Source organism: Schistocerca gregaria, chromosome 7, assembly GCF_023897955.1.
Source record: "Schistocerca gregaria isolate iqSchGreg1 chromosome 7, iqSchGreg1.2, whole genome shotgun sequence".
NCBI classification, from domain to species: Eukaryota; Metazoa; Arthropoda; class Insecta; order Orthoptera; family Acrididae; genus Schistocerca; species Schistocerca gregaria.
The window spans coordinates 311,383,643-311,408,690 of NC_064926.1; the positions used below are offsets into that span (position 1 = coordinate 311,383,643).

At 42.4% G+C, this 25,048-nt stretch overlaps 1 protein-coding gene across 2 annotated transcripts in view; it reads right to left on the bottom strand.

The window, feature by feature from the left end:
* Nucleotides 1-25,048, bottom strand: part of LOC126281880 (cardioacceleratory peptide receptor-like) — a 1,969,042-nt gene that overhangs the window by 100,950 nt on the left and 1,843,044 nt on the right. For both annotated transcript variants that reach the window (XM_049981192.1, XM_049981193.1), the window contains one exon: nt 17,084-17,187. In XM_049981192.1, the coding sequence (XP_049837149.1) occupies nt 17,084-17,187 (104 nt within the window). The remainder of the gene's footprint in view (nt 1-17,083; nt 17,188-25,048) is intronic.

Below are 25,048 nucleotides of genomic sequence, written 5' to 3' on the forward strand. Positions count from 1 at the left end.
TCAGGACAGTGTTTAAGTGTTGCCCTCTTTGCCCTAGCCATAAACAGGATCGCGTCTATGGTAAGGTGTCCTGGATAATATTCCTTTCTTTTTGAACGTTTTGCTGTTTTCTGTTGCTCATGCAGAGCTCCAACAGCGACATGTCAGTTGCAGCTTACATCGTGAAGGTTAGAGGAGTGGGATGCAAAGATGGTATTTCTCTTTTCTGCAGGTAAGTGTATTTATGACCATTTTCAAGGTTCTCCTCGTATTTTTAATTGATCTGACTTCCATATGAGGGAAACAATTATATATTTTAAAGTCTCGGTGATGTTTCTTTGTCTCATTTTTGACCCTGTCGTAGTTGCCACACCTGAGAGATCTGAAAACCAGAACCATGAAGTCACTGTATCATAAAGTGCCTTAGCCCCATGTCTTGGGGAGCAGACAGAGCGCGTCTGCTCCAGTTGTGTAGGGCTTTAGTGCCCTCGTGGCTAGACTAATGGCGCACACAGGGTGGGTCAGCGAGGACTTCTTACATGAGGATTATTGACGCTATCCTCCATACGGGGATTAGGCTGCCCAGGGTTGCTTACAGGACCAGCACCATACTCAGTCCCTGTGGTGAAGATGGTGAACCGCCTCTCCATCCATTGGCAGCTCCTCATCGTGCATGAAGACTCACAGCTCCCACTTCGTCTACATAACTTACGGCTGCTCGTCCACCTCAGGAACACCTTTCCTGTAATCGTACATGAGCAACAATACCGTCTGGAATCCGTGTATAGTATGTGATCGAGTCATTTGGAGCGGAGCAAGTACAACCCTAAATCCAGTGTTTTCACCGTCTGCCGCTGCGGAGGCCCTGGGAAATTTTCGATCTGCTGCTGCACACGAGAAATTGCACTCCTGCAAATGTTTTTAATAAACTTTTTTATGACATCTTAAGTGACGACCACAACTATACAGCCGTTTCTGCTGGTGGTTCGAAACAGAGGGACTCTTTTGGTTGCTCTGTTGTTTTTCCTGATAGTGTCATCAAGGTCCGACTGCATCGAGACTTTGCTGTCTTCAAAGTGGAAATACATGCGATATTGTGGACAATGGAGCAGACGACTGCTAAATTCCTTGCTTGTAAATAGCCCGCATCTCGTGGTCGTGCGGTAGCGTTTTCGTTTCCCACGCCCGGTTCCCGGGTTCGATTCCCAGCGAGGTCGAGGATTATCTCTGCCTCGTGATGGCTGGGTGTTGTGTGATGTCCTTAGGTTAGTTAGGTTTAAGTAGTTCTAAGTTCTAGGGGACTGATGACCATAGAAGTTAAGTCCCATAGTGCTCAGAGCCATTTGAACCATTTTTTTTTTTTTTTTTGCCTGTAAATGAGTTCAGAATATCCAGGACGCCATTCACCAACCCAACTACAACGACTGGGGAATAAGGTATATTTTTGTTGGGTACCAGGGTGCATGTGTATTGCAGAGAACGAAAGGGCAGATGGAGGAGCCAAGAAGGAATATCGTGATCCTATGTTATTTCAGTGTGCTTTTCCCCTGCACGCTGTCATCTCGCTGTTGAGGTACAGAGTCATGCGTCGCTGGGAAGATGAGTTGCTGAAAGAGACAGATAACATGCTACGTCTAGTAAGAACCACTACTCGGCCGTGGAGCACCTCCTTGTAACCACGTAGGCGGGAGATGGTCAGCTTCGCGTAGGCTATAGTCCTTTGATGCATGGTCTCTTGCTAGAGTGAGACAACCTTCCAATGTGTGGTGCTTATGGCGTACAGATCACTGTGCGCCAAATTTTACTAGACCATGTTTCATTTTCGCACCAGAGGGCAGTGACAGGTTTGAAGGCAGAACTGCTTTCTGATTTAAATGACTTTCAAACGAATATGGTTAGAGTTTTCAAGATTTTCTGACCTGTCCAAACCAGTTTCCAAAAATTTTACGGATGATTTATAAACGTGTTAACAGGGTGACTGGCTTCCCCATTTCTTTCTTGTTTTAAGCGGTCAGCGAGGAATATATCCCCTTACATTTGTTTTAGCTCCTTTGACGTTTTACTTCTGTTTTCATTCCATTATTCCTACTTTGTCTAATGGTGTGTGACGTGGAGTGGTGTGGACTGATTGTGTGGGTCAATACGAGTGTGGTGGGAGTGAGTGACTGAGCAAGTGTGCCAACGTTTTCAGCTGTTTTACAAATATTCGTTGTTTTTAATATTTGTAAGGGCGCTGATAACCTCACCGTTGAGCACTAGTACACACCCAAAAACAACAACAAAAACTTGAAAAGATATAAACATGGGCAACACGAATGGTCAGAGGTTTGTCTGACCAATGGGAAAGTGTCACAGACATACCGAAGGAAATCAACTTGCAGACTCTGGAAGACAGACGTAAGCTATTCCGACAAAGCCTACTTACAAACTTTCAAGGCTCACTTTTAAATAATGACTTAAGGAACATACTAAAATCCCAAACATGTTGCTACTGCAGGGGTCGTGAGGGCATTATTAACTTATTTGAGATTAATTGCATCCTGCCAGTAGGATTTAAACAATCGTTCTTGGGGCTCCATTCGTGAATGCAAAGGAAAGAAGAACTAGCAACTGTTACAAAGAGCTGTATCCTCTGCCATGAACTTCATAGTTGTTTGCGAAGTGTGGATACAGACAGAGATATAAATGTAGTGCATGTAGTAGGTGTAGTATTATAATGATGACGGGCCAAAAAGTAATGGGTTCTCGAAGTACAAAGACGAAATAACTGATATGAAAAATTCTGAAGATAATTTTATGCAAACGGCGTGAAACTTTCAACAGGAAAGCACAGCATGTACACAGAATCCTAAATTTTATGCTTCTTCTACCAACAGTAAAATGATTCTTCGCTATAGGATCCTTGCTTTCTGTAGATTGAAGTACAGTGAATACGAAGTCAGGTTAGCTCACGCGTACTGGGATATATGCGACCATTAACTTGATGTACGAAAACATTTAATGCCTTAACGGCCTTAATTTGAAAGAAATTAGATGTTCAATGATTTTCAATGATCAAGAAATTGCTGACAACTTACTAACTTATGGGGAACGTGTGCAGAACAGCCAAACACATCTGTACGTAGTATTCTTCATATGAAAAAATGAATTTAATACATGTAGCGTTGTAATTAATAAGGTTATGATAACAGTTCGCTGTTGAACGAGACCAGAGTGACCATTCATCAGAAAAGAATTAGGTTTCCTACACTTTAGAACAGCAAAATATGGCTAAAGCGTATCAGATGTTTCACCATGTTTGATCACAGATCTTCCATTGCTTGGATACTGGTCACCCTATGTTATACAACAACACCGAGATATTGGCATGCACGTCCATCTATTGGGACAATGTTATTAAGGAGACACTTGAGATTAAATTAGCGAGCAACCTTGTAAACAGGGATGGAGGTTTATTTTTAAACTCTTTTGGAATCTTGCTCTCTCTCTTGTCAAGAAGCAGAGAGGCAGAGTCAATGTTACTTCATCTGCTAGTTCGTGGTCTCACTATCGATATCTCTGACTTTTATCGTCTATGGTGGCACTAGTGTTCAGTCCTAGAACCGAGATTTTAAATTTGCCTGTAGATCGCCTATCCATTGCAGTTTGCCTTGAACATGGCGGGGTGTGCTCCCGCAGAAATATCTGCAGTCGCTGTTAATATTACCTGGCTGAATTCCCGTAAGTTGTTTGAAAATTTTACACACCTGGAGAAATCAGGTCTCACATTGACTGCATCTGTTCGCATGTCAACAGTTTGTACCAGCGGAAAATTATATTTTCTTCAGTGCCTTAAAAATTGTTAAATAATGCTGTAAATATTTGTTTTTGCCGTACATTGACGGGAGGTGTGAAATATGAAATCAAGTCACATACAGTGATACTGCACTGCCATTTTAAAGTGGTGCGTTTGCATATTCACGCTCTTCCTTCCACTAAGACAGCGTATCACTGAGATAGAGAAAGTATGCTGCAAGGCAAGAGAACTATGACACATGAGGCAGACCCCTGCTCACATGCCGAATTCTTGGTCATCCCTGGACATTGCAGATATTTAGGTAAGATATTCTCGGAATCTCGGAATATCTCAGAGGCTGTTACATTCTCGAAGGTAGCGGGTCAAACAGAGGACGAAGGCCGATCCAGAAAACGTTGTTGTAAGAAATTAAGATTTTTCCGGTGGCGTAGAGATGAAATTTCAGGCGAACTGCCAGAAGTCACTAACTTTCTGTTAGGATATTTCAAGGCAGAGCCTTTGTTCATCTTTAGTTACGTCCATCAATATACACCTGCAGACGGCCAAGATACTTGCGCCAGAAAGTCGTGGCAACAAGTTCACTCAGAATTTCAAGGAACAATTGCTATTGTGGTTGCGAAGCACTGAACTTAAAATCATCGTAGGTACTAAATCCGGATATTAGTTCAGCTAAACCATTGATGAAATACTTAACAATGTACACTAAGGATAGACTGAACTCATCATGTTTCTGCTAGAAGTAGCTTGTCCTTTAGTGACGTTGAGGTAGATAAAAAAAAAAAAAACATAACTGGTTCCTCTTACCAACACCCGTCTCCTCCTCGGTAGATGACATACTTGGTGGAAAAGTCATGGAAAATTTCGGTCTCATTTCGAATAGGCACCTTACTGATACAGTTATAGCTGATGGAGACGTCAATCTACCCTCACTATGTGGGTGAAAATAAAAGTTAAAAGTCGGTGGAAGACATAAGACATCGTCGGAAATCTACTGAATGCTTTCTTTGAAAATTACTTTGAGCGAGCAGTTGAGGAGCCCACAAGAGTATAAATGATTGCAGTGACATGCCTGACTTCCGAGCTACAAATAGTACTGAGCAGATTGATGGATACACGAATTAGTGGCCACGAGGTAATTGTAGAGAGACTGAATACATTAAAATCAAAATCCACAGAAAAATAAACGTAAAATATATTCAATTAGAAGGAAAATAAAACCTCACTTGACGTGATCGTAAGAGACTGTCTCTATCCCTTTTGTACTAACTGAGTAAGGGTCGGCCAAATGTGGCTCAAATTTGGAGAAACAGTGTTAATGAAAACTGATATTTATATGTTATCTAAATTAACAAGAAAGCGAAAAGATCCTCCAGGATACACAAAACCGGTTACTACACTGTTGGAGAATTACCGAAACAGCATGCTACATTTAAAAGAATGCAAACACTCCGAGTTTTGCGACAGTTGAAAGATACTGAAACCTAGTGACGAATTTAATGCGAGGTGTTTTCAATTTCTTCAATAGATAACTCAGAATCTGTCAGAAAATTCAAAGAAACTTTGTCATTAACAACATCAGCAGCATGACAAAGTCATTCCCTTCACTGTGCGATATCAATGATAAGAATATTCTTTCACCACGCAGAAAGTACTCCAGAATTAAAACCAAGAAAAAGAGTCAAGGCGAGTAATTAGGAAGTAAACACCCCTGGTGTTACGAAGTAACTTAAGTCAATAAATAAGTCTTCCGGTGACTGTATACCAAGTAGCTTCCATTCAGAGTGTGCTGAAAAAGCATCTACGTTTTCAGTAACAATGTGTTACCACTTGCTCCAAAATTATGAAGTACGTTGATGAGAATGATCTATTGCCACAATGCAAGTGTTCAGGGTACATCATTCTCGTGAAACACAATTGGCCATTAATCTGACGAACGAACGAATGGTATCGTCACCAGATCTGTCCTCAGCTCGTGGTATAGTGGCGAGCGTTGCTAACTCTGGATCACGGGGTCCAGGGTACGATTTCCGACCGGGCTGTGCATTTTCTCTGCCTGGGGACTCGGTGTTTGTGTTGTTCTCATCACTTCATCTTGATCATCATCATTCATGACAGTGGCAAGATTGGATTGGGTAAAAAATTTGGGATTTTGTACGAGCGCTAATGACCACGCAGTTGAGCGCCCCACAAACAAAACATCATCATCATCATCATCATCATCATCATCATCATCATCATCGTCAGCATATCTCAGAGTTAATTCCATATTTACAGATTTCCCGAAGTCTTTAGACAACATTTTCGACATAATGTTTCTAATGAAACTGTGTGTCTACGGAATATCGGCTCAGATGTGCAACTGGATTCGTGTTTTTCTGTCACAAAGGTTATTATTCGTAGTAATTGACGAAAGTCATCTGGGGGGACCGAAGTTATACCTGGACTCCCCAAGGAAGTGTCATAGCCCCTCTGCTACCCTTAATCTGTGCAAACGATTTAGGAGGCAGTCTTAGTATTCTGCATAAATTGTCTGAAGGTGCTACTGTCATTTACCTTCAATTAAAGTCATCAGAAGATCAAAAGAGCTGCAAAATGATTCAGACAAGATCTACATCTACATTTACGTGATTACTCTGTTATTCACAATAAAGTGCCTGGCAGAGGGTTCAATGAACCGCCATGAGCTGTCTCTCTACCGTTCCACTCTCGAACGGGACGCAGGAAAAACGAGCACTTTTTCTGTGCAAGCCCTGATTTCTCTTATTTTATCGTGATGATCATTTCTCCATATGTGGGTGGGTGCCAACATAATGTTTCTGAAATCGGAGGAGAAAACTGGTGATTGAAATTTCATGAGAAGATCGCGTCGCAAAGAAAAACGCCTTTCTTTTAATGATTGCCACTCCAATTCACGTATAATGTCTATGACACTATTTCCCATATTTCGCTATAATACAAAACGCGCTGCCCTTCTTTGTACTTTTTCTACGTCATCCGGCAGTCCCACCTGATGCGGATCCCACGCCGCACAGCAATACTCCAGAAAAGGGCGGACAAGCGTGGTGTAAGCGGTCTCTTTAGCAGACCTGTTGCACCTTCTAAGTGTTCTGCATGTGAATTGCAGTCTTTGGTTTCCTTTACCCACAATATTATCTATGTGATCGTCCCAATTTAGATTATTTGTAATTGTAATCTCTAAGTATTTAGTTGCATTTACAGCCTTCAGATTCGTGTGACTTATCGCTTAATCAAAATTTAGCTGATTTCATTTAGTACTCCTGTGAATAACTTCACACTTTTCCTTATTCAGGGTCAATTGCCACTTTTCGCACCATACAAATATCTTATCTAAATCATTTTACAAGTCGTTTTGGTCATCTGATGACTTTACAAGACGGTAAATGACAGCATCATCTGCAAGCAATGTAAGATGGCAACTCAGATTGTCTCCTATGTCGTTAATATAGATCAAGAACAATAGAGAGCCTATAACACTTCCTCGGGGAGTGCCGGATATTACTTCTGTTTTACTCGATGACCTTCCGTCTATGACTACGAACTGTGACTTTTCTGAATGCAGTCGCACAACTGAGGTGATACTCCGTAGGCATGCAGTTTGGTAAGAAGGCGCTTGTGAGGAACGGTGTCGAAAGCCTTCTCGAAATCTAAAAATATGGAATTAATTGGACATCCCCAGCCTATAGTACTCATTATTTCATCAGTATAAAGAGCTAGTTGTGTTTCACAAGAACGACATTTTCTGAAACCATGCCGACTATTTGTCAATAAATCGTTTTCTTCGAGGTACTTCATAATATTCGAATACAGTTTACGTTCCAAAACCCTACTGCAAATCGATGTTAGTGATATTGGCTTGTAATTCAGAGGCTTACTCCTACTTTCTTTTTTGGGTATTGGTGTGACTTGAGCAATTTTCCAGTTGTTCTGTGAGCGAGTCGTTGAATATAATTGGTAAATATGGAGTTATTTTACCAGCATACTCTGAGAGGAACCTGACTGGTATACAATCTGGACAGGAGGCCTTGCCTCTATTAAGTGATTTAAGCTGCTTTGTTACACCGAGGATATCTACTTCTATGTTTCTCATCTTGGCAGTTGCTCTTGATTGAAATACAGGAATATTTACTTCGTCTTCTTTGGTGAAGGATTTTCGGAAATCCGTGTTTAATAACTCTGCTTTAGTGGCACTGTCATCAGTGACTTCACCGTTGCTATCGCGCAGTGAAGGTACTGATTGCGCCTTGCCACTGGTATGCTTTACATGTGACCAGAATCTCTTTGGGTTTTCTGCCAGATTTCGAGACATGTCTGCATGGATCGATAAGTGACAGCTGACCCTAAAGAAACAAAAAAATTATGGTCTTTGGTCCACCACATGACGACTAAAAATTCCATTAAGTTTCGGTTACATGATAATTTAAAAAATTAAAGGTTGTCAATTCAACTAAAGACATAGGTTATGTATTACGCTTAAGGCCGACTTAAATCTGAACAATGACATTCACAACCTTGTGCGAATGGGGAACAGTGTATTTTAGTCGCACAAAGTTAAAATATGGAACAAATCTACTGAAAGGGCTGCGTTTAATACGCTCGTTCTCCGTTTTATGGAATATTGCTGCGCATTATGCAAAGAAAAGCAGCTGGTTTTTCATTATTGCGAAATATGGGATTGAGTATCACTGGGTGTAATAAGCAAGTTGCGGATGGGGGCGGGGGTTAGGCAGTCTTTAAAATAAAGATGTTTTCTGTTGCAGCGAGATCTTTTCTCGAAGCTAGTGAATGACACTGAGTATACAGATATGGACCAGCCACCTTGTTTTACTGTTTGTTTTATGGTGGCCGGAATGGTATCGCGCTTGTCTGTGGGTATGCATACAGTGCCATTCACAATCTTCCTAAAGGCTACAGGACACAATAAATACAAAACTTAAACAATTACCAACTTTGTGCACCGAATGCCAAAAATATTTTGTTGGCGACCACTTGCACAGGGAGAAATGATCATCGTAATAAGAGAATTGGAAACTCTCAAAGAAAGATTCATGTTTGCGCTTTTCCCCACGAGCTATTCGAGAGTGGAACGGGAGAATAATAGCTTGGAAGTGGCTCTATAAACACTCTGCCAAACAATCAAGTGTGAAATGTAGAGTGGTCACGTTGGTGTGGAGTCAGTGACAGTCTCTGGAATCAATGGTAGACTTAATATGTCACGTTGATAAAGGCACCACCACGAGATTGGAGGCATTCCAGCACGACAGGCTCGATCACGACGGGTTGGGAAAATAGTATTATTACAAGAGGACATCAAAAGTAGCCACCGGCTGGCAGGAGAGATGTAGCGGCACATACCGCAAGATCAGATGCATCGTGCTCAGGTAAGCCGAGAGAATGGCGGTTGGTAAAACTATAATCGTTAGCTCCATGGTAAGGAGTGTAAATAAAACAGACAATATTATTGAGGAATAGCTGATCGATAGTGCACATCCAAAAACGGGTTGGCATGTAAGAAAACCGAAATCCGTCATGATTCCGTTCAAATAAACCTTTTCAATCCATCCTTGTGGCTGGGTGCTGTTACAATTACAAACGTTACAGAATTATAATCACGGTTTTACAAATGTTAATTTAGACAAGATAGCATTAGTAACATTGGGTACAATAATCTATATAATGCAGGGTTTGGAGTGAAACAGAGTTAACTGCAGATTTTCAACAGCATTAGTAGTAACGAATTTCTCAGAAGTGCTATTCAACCATTCAGGTGCTGGAACTTGTACAAAACGTAGCAGCGCAGAGATTCCTGGGGGGAAACAGGACCTGAGCTACCCACTAACCATTTCCTCGCGGCTTCGCTCGGGAGCACTTAAGCAGGGACGGTCGTCTGTGTGCCAGTACAATGCCTTTTGTTGTGAAGCGGCAGTTCGATTACCAGCCAGAGATCGGAGAGCCAGTTTGGAATCCCAGTCACATTCTGTGAGCAAAGCGGCTTCAAGCCAAAAGCGCCCTTCGGGTGTTCTAAATACTACCGGACTATGACGCAACATAATTAACAACACTGTGGTCAGATGTTGGAGATTTCACACGAATTTCTCGATAAGAGCAATTCTGAAATTTATTCCTCGCATTGAAGAGAGGAGCGAGATACTGTCTTGCATATCTTATGACTAATATCAGAATAGACTCAGAGAAAAATTTGTGATGTTAGGTACGAACGTATTGGTTAAGGAATACGAACTGCGTCCGAGAAACAACGATAAATTTTGCTTTTTTTGGGAAAAAAATAATTATTCGTGCCTAACAAAGCTACCCGCTTGAAAAGCAGTTCCATTAGATAACTCTTATGCCAGCCTTTTTTCCAATCTTCGAGATACTTCTGGAACTCTCGATTTGGATTAGCTTACTCGACTCTCCGCGATACGTTTTTAATTTCATCTACACCTGACGCCCTGATTTGGTAACAGGGAAACGTCACATGAGGCCATGTGTGTCGAATATGGAAGCTGGGGTACAATGCAGTATTGAATTTGGACACAAACTAGCGAACAAGCAACGAAGTGTGAGCGAGGGCTTTACCGTAGAGTGAAACCTGCCATCTGCTTCACAACAAATCCGGACTTTTTTTTTCGAAATGCTTCACGCTTACGGTGTTGTAAATAATAATTATTGATCGTTCGACCTTATAAGAAGAACACTTGGTGTATTATGCCGTTAAAATAAAATAAAAAAAATGAGGATAACGTTAACTTTCGACAGCACTAAGTCAGGTTTCCTTTATCTCTGCGTTGTTTAATGCTTCCGATGGAAGTACAGGGTCTTAATTCCGCCTAAAAGCTCGTAAATTTATATTTCTTCCCCTGTTGTGACACGTTACAGTAGTTCTCTACTGTTTTTCATTTCATCTAGCTAATACCGAGTTACTTGCAACGGTTCTGTTTTTTATTTCTAAGTCCACCAGTCTCGGAAAAAAAACTTTGCTGCCACACATTTCATATAGAATACATAGGAAAAGTTTCATGGCATGAGGCGATTGATGTGAGAGAATTTTCAGCGACTTCTCTGATTGTGATTCACCGATAATTTATAATCACTTTCTCCACAATTCCATCTGCTGATGATGTGCTGCCGCCTCCAGGTCATTTGTATTCTTATACGTCTTCCCGGCCTTCTTCAAAACGCTTATATCAAACGTAAACCATTGTTTTACTCATAGAAAACTCACCAAAAGAAGTATTTAATATTTTTGCTCCACTTTATTCTGAAATATTTAATACAAGTTCCCTGAGCCATTTTTGTACAAAATAAAGTAATCGCTGATTCTACCAAAACATTTGTAACATTCTAACAGATGACGACAGATATACGGTACAAATCCTTTTATGAACATCTTTGCATGACACGACAACGGAAAAAACCAAACGAATCGTACTAATACAACAAACGACACTATGAAATTCCCGTCACTGTTTGAACACAACTAGGGTATTATTTTCAAAGCGTTACTTATGAGATTTTAAGGCTGCCCACACCTACAAACAGTACACCTTCCGTCCAAGTGCTGTGGCATATTTTACAAAACTGGACAGTGATACAGTGTTATAATTTCACATACGCCGCCTCCATAAACAGTAAGTACTAGGAACACACGACTTCTTACATTGTATGGAATTTGTGAAATATTTTATCATCACTATGCCGTTGACTAGAACTACAAAGTATGTGTTATTATTTACAGGTATGGAGTACGTTACATTTGATGCCTGTTTTAACAATCGGAATGCCCTAGTCTGGACGATGATAGGTTACATGTGATTACATCTTGCTCTCATCCACAAAATTTTCCACTAACACTTGGTTCCAGTGACATGGAACCCCAGGACGTTTCTGTGGTGCGAGGACAGGTGGCTACTTTGGGAATCAGGCGGTAGGAGCTTGATCAGTACGTTCACCTAATTTCATTGCCCTTGGTTGTGTTGCCTTGGGTGTGTCTCAGAAGTGAGGTGCGCTTTGCTCCGATTGCCACCACATGACTTCAGCGTGCCTCAATCACTTACATATTTTTTGGTAACATAATCTTGCAATTCAAAACGGAGCTGAACAGCCGCTGCTGCCAAATTATCAAGTATCTCACGTTGTTCACGATAAAGTATTCAATCACGTGTTGGCAGTTAATTCAAACTTACTTTTAAAAAAGTGAACTTCAAGTGCTCATGTTATTAGTTCTCGGAAATTCCCGAACGTCTCATACGCACAAATCACGAACGATAGATTAATGTGAATAGTTCTTTTCCTGTGACCTGTTTGTCGACGAGATCTTGAGCACCCCGTATAGGCTCCAAATTGTCTCAAAGGCTTAGAAATGGAGAAAGAAGGGAACGTTGTCGACTATGACACATAATTGGCCTGGAATGAGTAGGAAAAACCATAGGTTTGGTGGATCAAGTAAAAAATGTGGGTCCTTTTACCATGAAGTTTATTATTTCATTTTCATTCATCTGAGATTGGACAACAATACGGGAACACCGTAATAAATGCACATAAATGCAGATGCTATCCAAGCTTTCAGATGGTGCTGTGGTCTTTGACCACGAACGGCATTTGTGGAATATCCTCAATACGTTGTAAACCTCAGTCATGGTCCGCAGAGTGTTCTATCCAGTGGTGAATGCATTATGTCTGAGATACGTAAATTCCAGCGTTGGAAAACTGTTCTTGTATGGCGGGAGTTCCCGTAACCACGGAAGCTGAAGTGTTTTGTTTTTCAGGAGGCACCTTATCGAAGATTTATGCAGCACACAGAAAGGGAAAAAACCTCATCCGTTAAGTGACAACGCGGACGGGAATGCGTCGTGACGAAAAATAAGAGGAGAAAAAGTCACTGCAATATTGAATGTAGCATTCGCGAAACCAGACAGCACCATAAGAAAAAGGAAGGGTCCTTCCGAACATTCAGAAATTGCAGAGCGATGCAAAAGCCCACAGGAGGAAAACGTGGTGCTGAAGCCACAAAACCTGGATTACGGACCAATGGAAGAAATTTATTTGCTCGAATGGGTCTACTTTCACACTGTTCCTAATCTGTGGCCGGGCTAACTTCCCAAGAGTGAAAGATGGAGGTAGTCCGGTGATAATTTGGGCAGCTATAACGTTGTATTCCTACCTCCCCACGATTGCTCCGTAAGGTCGGTTTACTGTCAAGCAGTGTATGACCCTTTTGGGCGATAAGGTCCGTGCCCTGGTACAACGTTTGCTCGGCAATGAGGGTGATGCTGTGTTCCAAGACGAAAGGGCTCCTGGAGTCCTATTATGTATCATTCCACGATTTGGCGATCGGTTCGGTACTCTAGCGCACCTATCGGTCTTGTGTTCGAGCCCCAACATTATTCTGTAAGCACTTCGGAAGCGATGCGGAACGGTCCTAGCGAACAGTAACCCTGTTGTTAGCTCTCCATCCGCCAAAAGATGAAAAGCAATATGCCTCAGATCCGCGCAAGTGCACTGTAGCGCCACAGCGGCACGAACGCGAAGCGGCTAGCAACCGACACAGGCTGGCTATTCTTCACAGTACCGAAAAGTGTGTTTAGAGTACGTAATACTGTTCAAATTTCGCTGACCACGTGCTTCCATGAATGCATGATAACGATAGAATATTGATTGTGTTCTGGACACCGTCATAAATGTCATTATGTCATTTTATTCTCATTCACATAGACGTCTTGTTTTGGATTTTGCGTTTCGGAATATGAGTTAGGAATGGAGCGTAGTACCGCACTGTACAAGTACATGTATAGAAACAACTGAAAAATTGGTAACTTTTTTCTGTTTCCTGTCGTTGCATACTTTCTTCAGATTCATGGAGGTACGTTCCGACTATGCAACTAATTTGAAAGCAGTTTCTTTACTACCATACGTATTTCGCTGCTTTTATTCGTGAAGATGAATCACAAATAAAAGAAGCGAAAATCATATGGCAGTAAACGAATTGCCTTCTGTTCCTTGCATAAACTGAACACATCTCCACGAACCCATAGAATGTGGTCGTACCTCTCTCCTAGAGATCCAAATGACGAAGTAGCCTACTTCTCTATATGAGACATCAACGATTTGCTTCATAAAATCAAAATTTAAAAAAAAAAGTCTTTTTGAGAGCGTGTGACGAGTGCAGGTATAGAAGTTAGTTGATTGTAGTTTATAATATGCATCTGATGAATCGAAATGTTTCATATATGGTGCTATAGTACAAAATATTGTGGCGGGAGTCTTTCACCTCCGTCTACTTTTGTTAAGGATTCCATCACAGATAAATACTTGTGACAATCTAAAGTATAAAGACTATTGCTGCTAGTTTCAATCACAGTAATTTAAGTTGCCTTCTTAGATTACTGTCTGAGCACACACTCGGAAATCGCTGCGTATTCAGAAAGAAAATAGCGAATTATTTGTGGCAAGAAAAAGTATAAATGTCACTGTCACTTGTTTCAAGCACAGCAACTTCATCTCTAATTAATTAAACAGTCACGAAATCTAAGATACTCACTAGTGAGAAAGCGCGCTCTACGTGTATATAACGACGAATATTTTAGAAAAATGCTTAACTTTGACCGTTAACGAGGTCTCAGAATGTGTTACAAACTCGAAGAGGAAAAAAAGTACTTTGGTACGTAGCAGTATACGAATCTAAAACCTTTCATGCACCAGTTCGTTCTCTTACCCACTGTACTATTACAATTGGCTTGCTTGTAGTGCTTTTTCCATATAATTCCATTCAATATAGACGTAGGCTGACTTCGTTGCCGAATGATGCGTGTGTAAGACGTAAATGCACGAAATTTTGGAAGGTTTACTCTATCTTGTTTCACAAAATGTGTATTGGCTCTAAAAATGGCTCTGAGCACTGTGGGACTCAACTGATGTGGTCATTAGTCCCCTAGAACTTACAACTACTTAAACCTAACTAACCTAAGGACATCACACACATCCATGCCCGAGGCAGGATTCGAACCTGCGACCGTAGCAGTGGCATAGTTCCGGACTGCACGCCTAGAACCGCGAGACCACCGCTGCCGGCTGCCTTTGTATTGTTGCTTAAAAGTTTCAAGCGCGTTTCCATAATTAGTAAGTAAACCATTTGCTGAAAAATGTACGCGAAGTCACTAGTAATTTTCGCTAACACTCATGTGATACTCGTAAGAAGAGGTGACATGTAGAAATTTAATATTTTTTTAAGTCTTAATTATGTAAAAATGAAAGGTATTTTGTGGGAATTTTGACGGAAACCACTTTTTATGTTATAATCATTCACAATAACAACATTACAAACAATATTTGTAACAAAAGAAAATAGTCTATTATGAACTCACTTTCCACCTGGACGCATCCTGGTGTCTCATCAGTAATGCAATCACTGAATCCGAAGATAAGGCCTCTCACTATGCTTAAAATAACGAAGTCTAGGTGTAAATAAATCACATCGAACCGAAAGAGAGGGCCATACCTAAATCCAAAACCTCTCGTTACAGTTGTCGTAAACACGGCAAGAGGCTCGATCGGTAACAAGTCTCAGATGCTTACTGAATAGGAAGTTCGGAAAAGGGACCGAAAATGACGTCATTACCGAGGCTGATCTACTGCACCGACCGGTATGAACAATACAAAATTGCCGGCCGATTTGGCCGCGCGGTTCTAGGCGCTTCAGTCTGAAAGCGCGTGACCGCTACAGTCGCAGGTTCGAATCCTGCTTCGGGCATGGATGTGTGTGATGTCCCTAGGCTAATTAGGTTTATGTAGTTCTAAGTTCTAGGAGACTGATGACCATAGATGTTACGTTCCATAGTGCTCAGAGCCATTTGAACCATTTGAATACAAAATAGGGCCACTATTCAGATATTCCAGATATCTCGCTTTGTCTAGGATCGACTTTGTGATCATGAATATGGATTGTCGCGTCTTGCCTGGTCACCACGGTCAGCAGAACTCAGTGTTATTGAACGTTCGTGTTCTACTTTGGAGAGAAGGGTGCTTGATGGTATCAAGCTCCATCATCGTTACCTGAAGTTGCCACTATTTTTCAGAAATAATAGTATAAGATCCCTTGCAAACCATACAGGATGCACATTTATTCACTCCGAGACGATTGTAAGCTTCTTTGAATGCCAATTATTTTCCTACATAGTGTTGGACATAGTTACCCCTAGATTACTAAACCCTCGTAAAATTTACGACTGCAATAGGGAGTAGAAAAGGACATTTTGTACTTAATTTGATACGTAACATACTATTCAAGTATCCAAATGTCTGTGAAATCTTATGGGACTTAACTGTTAAGGTCATCAGTCGCTAAGCTTACACATTACTTAACCTAAGTTATCCTAAGGACAAACACACACACCCATGCCCGAGGGAGGACTCGACCTGTGGTGACACCGCCAGACATCACACTTGCTAGGTGGTAGCCTTTAAATCGGCCGCGGTCCGGTAGTGTACGTCGTACCCACGTGTCGCCACTATCAGACCGAGCGCCGCCACACGGCAGGTCTAGAGAGACTTCCTAGCACTCGCCCAGTTGTACAGTCGACTTTGCTAGCCATGATTCACTGACAAAATACGCTCTCATTTGCCGAGACGATAGTTAGCATGGCCTTCAGCTACGTCATGTGCTACGACCTAGCAAGGCGCCATTATCAGTTATTATTGATACTGAATCATGTACCGTCAAGACCGACATTCGTCATTAATGGATTAAAGTTAAGTATTCCACCAGCTACGTCAGTTTTTCTGAAATCTAATTTCCTTGTCCTGTTCCAGAATTCACGCCAGCCTGCGTGAGCTAAAACGCGTGGCTTTCGCCCTCCTCTAGTAACACGGTGTTGGCTCTCCTTCCAACCACAACAGAACCTCCGCCGGGACTAGCCGCACAGTCCGTGACTGCAGCGGTCAGACCGCTCGGCTAATCCCGCGCGGCCATACCTTTCAGATGGTTCAAATGGCTCTAAGCCCTACGGGACTTAACATCTGAAGTCATTAGTCCCCTACACTCCGAACTACTTAAAGCTAACTAACCTAAAGACGTCACACACATCCATTGGAGATCTAATAATTGTAAATAAGTATTGGTTAACCTATAAATCACGACTCCCTTTGAATAACCTTGGAGTAGCGCAATTTACGATGGTATAGTAGTAATGTAACATTTTTCAAGCTGCCAAACAAGAATCTCATTAGAGCGTAAGTTCATCGCTATACCTGTATGAGAATGGCATGCATGCTTCTGTCACGGTGGGTCCTTACCTGCAGGAAGCGTACGATCTTGCAGGCCACGTTGCCCGCGTACCACACAATGGTGATCCTCGTCACGATGTCCGTCAACACGTTGATGAGGCCGACCGTCAGGTCTGGAAAAAAAGGTACGCACTGTTTAGTCAACGTGGAATTAAGTGGAAAAATAAATGTTTTGTCATATGATCACCTCTTTAGTAATGCTGCATTTGCTAAATGTGTATCTTTCAAAATAATCTAAACTCCTTCTATCGGTACCGAAAGATCACTGCCCTATCGGCCGTTGTCAGATTTCGTGAGTGGAGGTACTACTTCTCAGTCAAGTAGCTCCGTATTTAGCCTCACAAGGGCTGACTGCATCGCACTATTGTTTGTGCAGGAGCTTCGGGGTTATAGGGCTACACCTTTATTCCTCTAATTTGTTCACAGGTTCGTAATATATAAACGGATCACACCTGGACATCGTAGCTCAAACAACGGATGATTGCTAGACCAGCAACTATGTAATATATCTGCACCTGTTATCTGGGAATAACCACACTGGTGCCAAAGAATAATCACTGTGGGGCCGAAGCAGAATCTGCGGACAACAGTGGATTGTTACTGCTAATATTTTAATCGTCACAAAGAGCATACAAATTGTCTCAGCTCCAGATCAGAGCTGATTTGACGCAAGCTTTTTTGAGAGAAAGTACAAGTTGCCTAGCGGTAGAGTTTTTCACTTCTACTCTGGCAGTACTGGATCACGATTTTCGAAACCCGCTACTGTTTAAATTTTGAATAAACATCATCAACAATGTCAGCCGAGGGCTTCCAACATACTAAGTCACCCTCGTCCTACCAACGGCCTTGTCTGAGAGGGTAGAGAAGCGCGCAATATTTCAGGGCACTTTGTTGCCCTTGAGGTGGGAAACTGCCCCTAAAAGGCGGAAGAATCAGCAATGACGAACGACGTGTTGCTGTACAAGGCAATGAAAACCAAAGCAATAAAGACGCGTAATATGTGTCCACAGTACGTGTGGTTTGTAACTGAAAAAAATTGACATTATGTTCTCTCCACTAGTGAAGAATGCCATATTAGCCGCCATTCAGATCTTCGGGGGGGGCTGCCAATGGGGTGGTGACAATGAGAAAAAGATGAAATGATCAGCAACAGGATAACATTCTACGAGTTCGACATGGAATGTCAGAGATTTGCACGTAGTAGGAAAGCTAAAAATATGAAAACGTAAATGCAAAGGCTGAATCTAGATGAAGTGGGGGTCAGTTAAGTGAAAAGGAAATAATATAAGGATTTTCACTCCGGCGATTACAGGGTAATATCAACGGCAGCAGAAAATAGTAGAACGGATGTAGGATTCTTTATGAAGAGAGAGGTCGTGCAGAAAGCGCGCTACTGTGAATGGTTCAGCGATGGGTTTGATCTCATCTCATTTGACAGCAAACCAACACCGACAACGATAGTTCTGGCATACAAGCTACATCAAACAGAAGGTGAAGAGATAGAGGAAGTATACGAGAATAATGAACGGTAATCCTGTTTGTGAAGGAAGATGAGTCTGTTAATAGCTATGAGGTTTTGGAACGCAATTGTAGCGGAAGGAATAGAAGAGAGGGTTACGGAAGAATACGGCCTTGGCATAAGGAAAGAGAGAGGAGAAAGACTAATTTAATTGTGAACTAAATTTCAGAGGGTAACAGCGAATATTCTGTTCCAGAATCATAAGAGAAGGAGATACACTTGGAAAAGACCGGGAGGCACGGGAAGGTCCAGCTGGAGAAATATTCCAGCTGGAATCCAACATAGTCATACAGAGATTCGGAAATCAGATATAGGATTGTAAAGCGTGCCCAGGTGCGGATATAGACTCACAAATCGATTTAGAAATGGTGAAGGATAGACTGAAGTTTAAGAGAATCATCCGAAAGAATCAAATTGGAAGGAAGTGGGATTCTGAAGTAAGAGAATCAATGTGGAAGGAAGTGCGATTCCGAAATACTGAGGAATTATAGATGTGTTTGAAGTTCACTGATGATGTTGGTACTGCTATAAGGAACACCAGAGTAGGCAGGGCATGTCTAAAAACAACACTCATAGATATTGTACAGACAAAGTGCAAGGAAGGTAAATGCGAAAAAAAAACCATGGGTAGTGGATGAAGTATTTCAGTTGATCGATGAAAGAAGAAGGTACAAAAAATATTCAGTGAAAGACATGAATACAGCAACATACATCGCTTGTGAATGCGACAAACAGAAAATGCGAGGCAGCCAAGGCGAAATGGCTGTGTTTTCTCTGCCTCGTGATGACTGGGTGTTGTGTGATGTCCTTAAGTAAGTTATGTTCAAGTAGTTCTAAGTTCTAGGGGACTGATGACCATAGATGTTAAGTCCCATAGTGTTGAGAGCCATTTGAGTCATTTTAGAAGTGGCTGTGAGGAAGACATGAAGAATTCGCAAAAGGAATGATCGTCGGAAGGCCTGACTGAGCATACAGAAAAACCAAAAACCTTCCGACAAATTGAAGGCAAGGGTGGTAACATTAAGATACTAATGGGAATTACACTGTTAGCTGCTGTGGTGACTTACCATAAGACTTTGGTAAAATATCATCGAACACAATTCCAAAGATATAAAAGACAGATAAGTGCAAAACTGCCGCACAGTCAGCTGAACAGCTCTCTCATTTAAGATGATGACAAGAGTAATAAGCTCAAGAATGGAAAAGAAAACTGAGAAAGAGTTGGGTGGCAATCAGTTCAGCTTTAAGAAAGGTAAAGGTCAATAGAAGCTGGTCTAACGTTCCTCTTCATAATGGAGACAAGGTTGAAGAAGAAAAAAGGCGAAGGCATAGCATTCGTCAACCCAGAAGAGTTCAGCTTTGTAAAACGATGTATGATGTTCGAAATTCTGAGAAAAATTGGAGTAAGCTAAAGGGAAACACGGCTAATATACAATATTTATAGCAACAGAAAAAAAGGAGACTGGCAGACAAAGAACGAAGTGCAGGTATCAAAATGAGCTAATGGTAGGGTTCCAGAGTGGCGCAGACCCCACGAAGATATACACTCCTGGAAATGGAAAAAAGAACACATTGACATCGGTGTGTCAGGCCCACCATACTTGCTCCGGACACTGCGAGAGGGCTGTACAAGCAATCATCACACGCACGGCACAGCGGACACACCAGGAACCGCGGTGTTGGCCGTCGAATGGCGCTAGCTGCGCAGCATTTCTGCACCGCCGCCGTCAGTGTCAGCCAGTTTGCCGTGCCATACGGAGCTCCATCGCAGTCTTTAACACTGGTAGCATGCCGTGACAGCGTGGACGTGAATCGTATGTACAGTTGACGGACTTTGAGCGAGGGCGTATAGTGGGCATGCGGGAGGCCGGGTGGACGTACCGCCGAATTGCTCAACACGTGGGGCGTGAGGTCTCCACAGTACATCGTTGCTGTCGCCAGTGGTCGGTGGAAGGTGCACGTGCCCGTCGACCTGGGACCGGACCGCAGTGACGCACGGATGCACGCCAAGACCGTAGGATCCTACGCAGTGCCGTAGGGGACCGCACCGCCATTTCCCAGCAAATTAGGGACACTGTTACTCCTGGGGTATCGGCGAGAACCATTCGCAACCGTCTCCATGAAGCTGGGCTACGGTCCCGCACACCGTTAGACCGTCTTCCGCTCACACCCCAACATCGTGCAGCCCGCCTCCAGTGGTGTCGCGACAGGCGTGAAAGGAGGGACGAATGGAGACGTGTCGTCTTCAGCGATGAGAGTCGCTTCTGCCTTGGTGCCAATGATGGTCGTATGCGTGTTTGGCGCCGTGCAGGTGAGCGCCACAATCAGGACTGCATACGACCGAGGCACACAGGGCCAACACCCGGCATCATGGTGTGGGGAGCGATCTCCTACACTGGCCGTACACCTCTGGTGATCGTCGAGGGGACACTGAATAGTGCACGGTACATCCAAACCGTCATCGAACCCATCGTAAAACCATTCCTAGACCGGCAAGGGAACTTGCTGTTCCATCAGGACAATGCACGTCCGCATGTATCCCGTGCCACCCAACGTGCTCTAGAAGGTGTAAGTCAACTACCCTGGCCAGCAAGATCTCCGGATCTGTCCCCCATTGAGCATGTTTGGGACTGGATGAAGCGTCGTCTCACGCGGTCTGCATGTCCAGCACGAACGCTGGTCCAACTGAGGCGCCAGGTGGAAATGGCATGGCTAGCCGTTCCACAGGACTACATCCAGCATCTCTACGATCGTCTCCATGGGAGAATAGTAGCCTGCATTGCTGCGTAAGACGGATATACACTGTACTAGTGCCGTGCATGCTCTGTTGCCTGTGTCTATGTGCCTGTGGTTCTGTCAGTGTGATCATGTGATGTATCTGACCCCAGGAATGTGTCTATAAAGTTTCCCCTTCCTGGGACAATGAATTTACGGTGTTCTTATTTCAATTTCCAGGAGTGTAGACCCAAGCACTGTGCTAGCCGGTGGTGGCTCCATAATGACGTGGGCCGTGTTTACATGGAATCGTGTGGGTGCTCTGGTTAAAGTGAACTGATCATTCACTGGAAAATGACTGTGCTTGGTTACTTGGAGACCATTTGCAGGCATTCATAAACTTCATGTTGCCAAACTACGGAGTTATGTCACTGGGCCATAACATATCGCGGTTTGTTGAAGAACATTCTGGAGAATTCGAGCGAATGATTTGACCACCCAGATCGCCCAGCATAAATCCTACCGAACGTCTATAGGTCATAATCGAGAGCTCTGTCCGTGCACAAAACCCTGCACCTCACTTTTGTGGGCGGCGATAAAGGCAGCATGCCTCAATATTTCTACAGGGGACTTCCAACGATTTGTTGAGTCCGTGCCTTGTCGAGTTGGTGAATTACGCTGGGCTAAAGGAAGTCAGACATGAAATTAACAAGTATACCACGATTTTTGTCACCTCGGTGTAAAATGCATCAAAGATGAACAGCGATATTAAGTAAACATCTAAACTCGTATGTTACTCACTTACATAGGAGTTTAAGCAACACTAATATGTTTGTGAGAAGCCATAGCAGTGACTTTTCGCAACCAGTTCTTTGTAAATGTCAAGTCATAGTATTTAAAGTCTTTAGTAGTGTTAAACCACTTCTTACTAATATATTAATTAGCTGATCACAAGCACTACATTGGCGAAATTACTGTATAAATATGTCACAATCATCTCGAGGACAGTCATCTCGACTGAAATGGTATCATTTAGTCAGATGAAGTGTTCGTCAGAGTCCCTTGTTAATTTAAAATTATCTTTTACTCAGCTTCCCAGTAAGCCAGACACAAACAAATAATAAAATTATTAATACAAAAAGGGATTGAGTGAACTAGATCTGTACCTCGTTAGAGAAAATGTACTTTTAAAAATCCGACAAAAACTTGTAAAAATCTGAGTTTTCATGTGTTGTATTCACTACCCACCACGAATTAATCATCTTCTTTACCAACTACGACAGTCTTAATCCCATCACAATGATAAGACAGTACATATTCTTCATTTTCTTTTAATGTTGTTGTTGTTGTCTTCAGTCCTGAGACTGGTTTGATGCAGCTCTCCATGCTACTCTATCCTGTGCAAGCTGCTTCATCTCCCAGTACCTACTGCAACCTACATCCTTCTGAATCTGCTTAGTGTACTCATCTCTCGGTCTCCCTCTACGATTTTTACCCTCCACGCTGCCCTCCAATGCTAAATTTGTGATCCCTTGATGCCTCAAAACATGTCCTACCAATCGATCCCTTCTTCTAGTCAAGTTGTGCCACAAACTTCTCTTCTCCCCAATCGTATTCAATACCCCCTCATTAGTTACGTGATCTATCCACCTTATCTTCAGTATTATTCTGTAGCACCACATTTCGAAAGCTTCTATTCTCTTCTTGTCCAAACTAGTTATCGTCCATGTTTCACTTCCATACATGGCTACACTCCAAACAAATACTTTCAGAAACGACTTCCTGATACATAAATCTATATTCGATGGTAACAAATTTCTCTTCTTCAGAAACGCTTTCCTTGCCATTGCCAGTCTACATTTTATATCTTCTCTACTTCGACCATCTTCAGTTATTTTACTTCCTAAATAGCAAAACTCCTTTACTACTTTAAGTGTCTCATTTCCTAATCTAATTCCCTCAGCATCACCCGATTTAATTTGACTACATTCCATTATCCTCATTTTGCTTTTGTTAATGTTCATCTTATATCCTTAATAGGGCACCTGAATTTTACGTGTAAGAGGAGTATGTTTTTTGCTCGCGTATCATGTCATTTCTGGAAACCCAGAATCTACTCTGTATGAATCAACATGGATTCCGGAAACAGCGATCGTGTGAGACCCAACTCGCTTTATTTGTTCATGAGAGCCAGAAAATATTAAATACAGGCTCCCAGGTAGATGCCATTTTCCTTGACTTTCGGAAGTAGTTCGATACAGTTCCGCACTGTCGCCTGATAAGCAAAGTAAGAGCCTACGGAATATCAGACCAGCAGTGTGGCTAGATTGAAGAGTTTTTAGGCAACATAACACAGCATGTTGTTCTCAATGGAGAGACGTCTACAGACGTTAAAGTAACCTCTGGCGTGCCATAGGGGAGTGTTAAGAGATCATTGCTTTGCACAATATATATAAATGACCTAGTAGATAGTGTCGGAAGTTCCATGCGGCTTTTCGCGGATGATACTGTAGTATACAGAGAAGTTGCAGAATTAGAAAATTGCAGCGAAATGCAGGAAGATCTGCAGCGGATAGGTTCTTGGTGCAGGGAGTGGCAACTGGCCCTTAACATAGACAAATGTAATGTATTGCGAATACATAGAAAGAAGGATACTTTATTCTATGATTATATGATATCGGAACAAACACTGGTAGCAGTTACTTTTGTAAAATATCTGGGAGTATGCGTGCGGAACGATTTCAAGTGCAATGATCATATAAAATTAATTGTTGGTAAGGTGGGTGCCAGGTTGAGATTCATTGGGAGAGTCCTTAGAAAATGTAGTCCATCAACAAAGGAGGTGGCTTGCAAAACACTCGTTCGACCTATTCTTGATTATTGGTCATCAGCGTGGGATCCGTACCAGTTCGGGTTGACAGTGGAGATAGAGAAGATCCAAAGAAGAGCGGCGCGTTTCGTCACCGGGTTGTTTGGTAAGTGTGATAGCGTTACGGAGGTGTTTAGCAAACTCAAGTAGCAGACTCTGCAAGACAGGCGCTCTGCATCGCTGTGTAGCTTGCTGTCCAGGTTTCGAGAGGGTGCGTTTCGGGATGAGGTATCGAATGTATTACTTCCCTCTACTTATACCTCCCGAGGAGATCACGATTATAAGATTAGAGAGATTCGAGAGCGCATGGAGGTCTTCCGGCAGTCGTTCTTCCCGCGAACCATACGCGACTGGAACAGGAAAGGGAGGTAATGACAGTTGCACGTAAAGTGCCCTTCGCCATACACCGTTGGGTGGCTTGCCGAGTAGAAATGTAGATGTAGATGTAGACACCTACAGAGAGTAATTTTATTATATGCAGCCGGCTGTACGTGGGCGTTGGCTTTTGCAGAAGACATACAGGTCTAAAAGCTTCGCAAGAACAAAAATTGAAGTACCAGCGTTACATTACTGAATGAAATCCCCGCTCCACAGCACCCTTGTAAGCCACTAGTCGATCCAAAATAAAAAGGCGCAGCGCACTGGTAAAATTTTGTTAACCCATCGTACATTCGGCATCTACGAATCTAGAAACATCTTTACAAGCACACTATGTCGTCATCATCATGGATGTCACATAAAGCATAGCATTTTTGTGTGTGATGATAAGGAAATAATGAAGGAGGAGCAATTTAATATCATCATGGCACAAAGCTTTATAATCTAACGGAACTTCAGGGTTTAAGCAGACCTCTACTTAGGAATCTCTGTT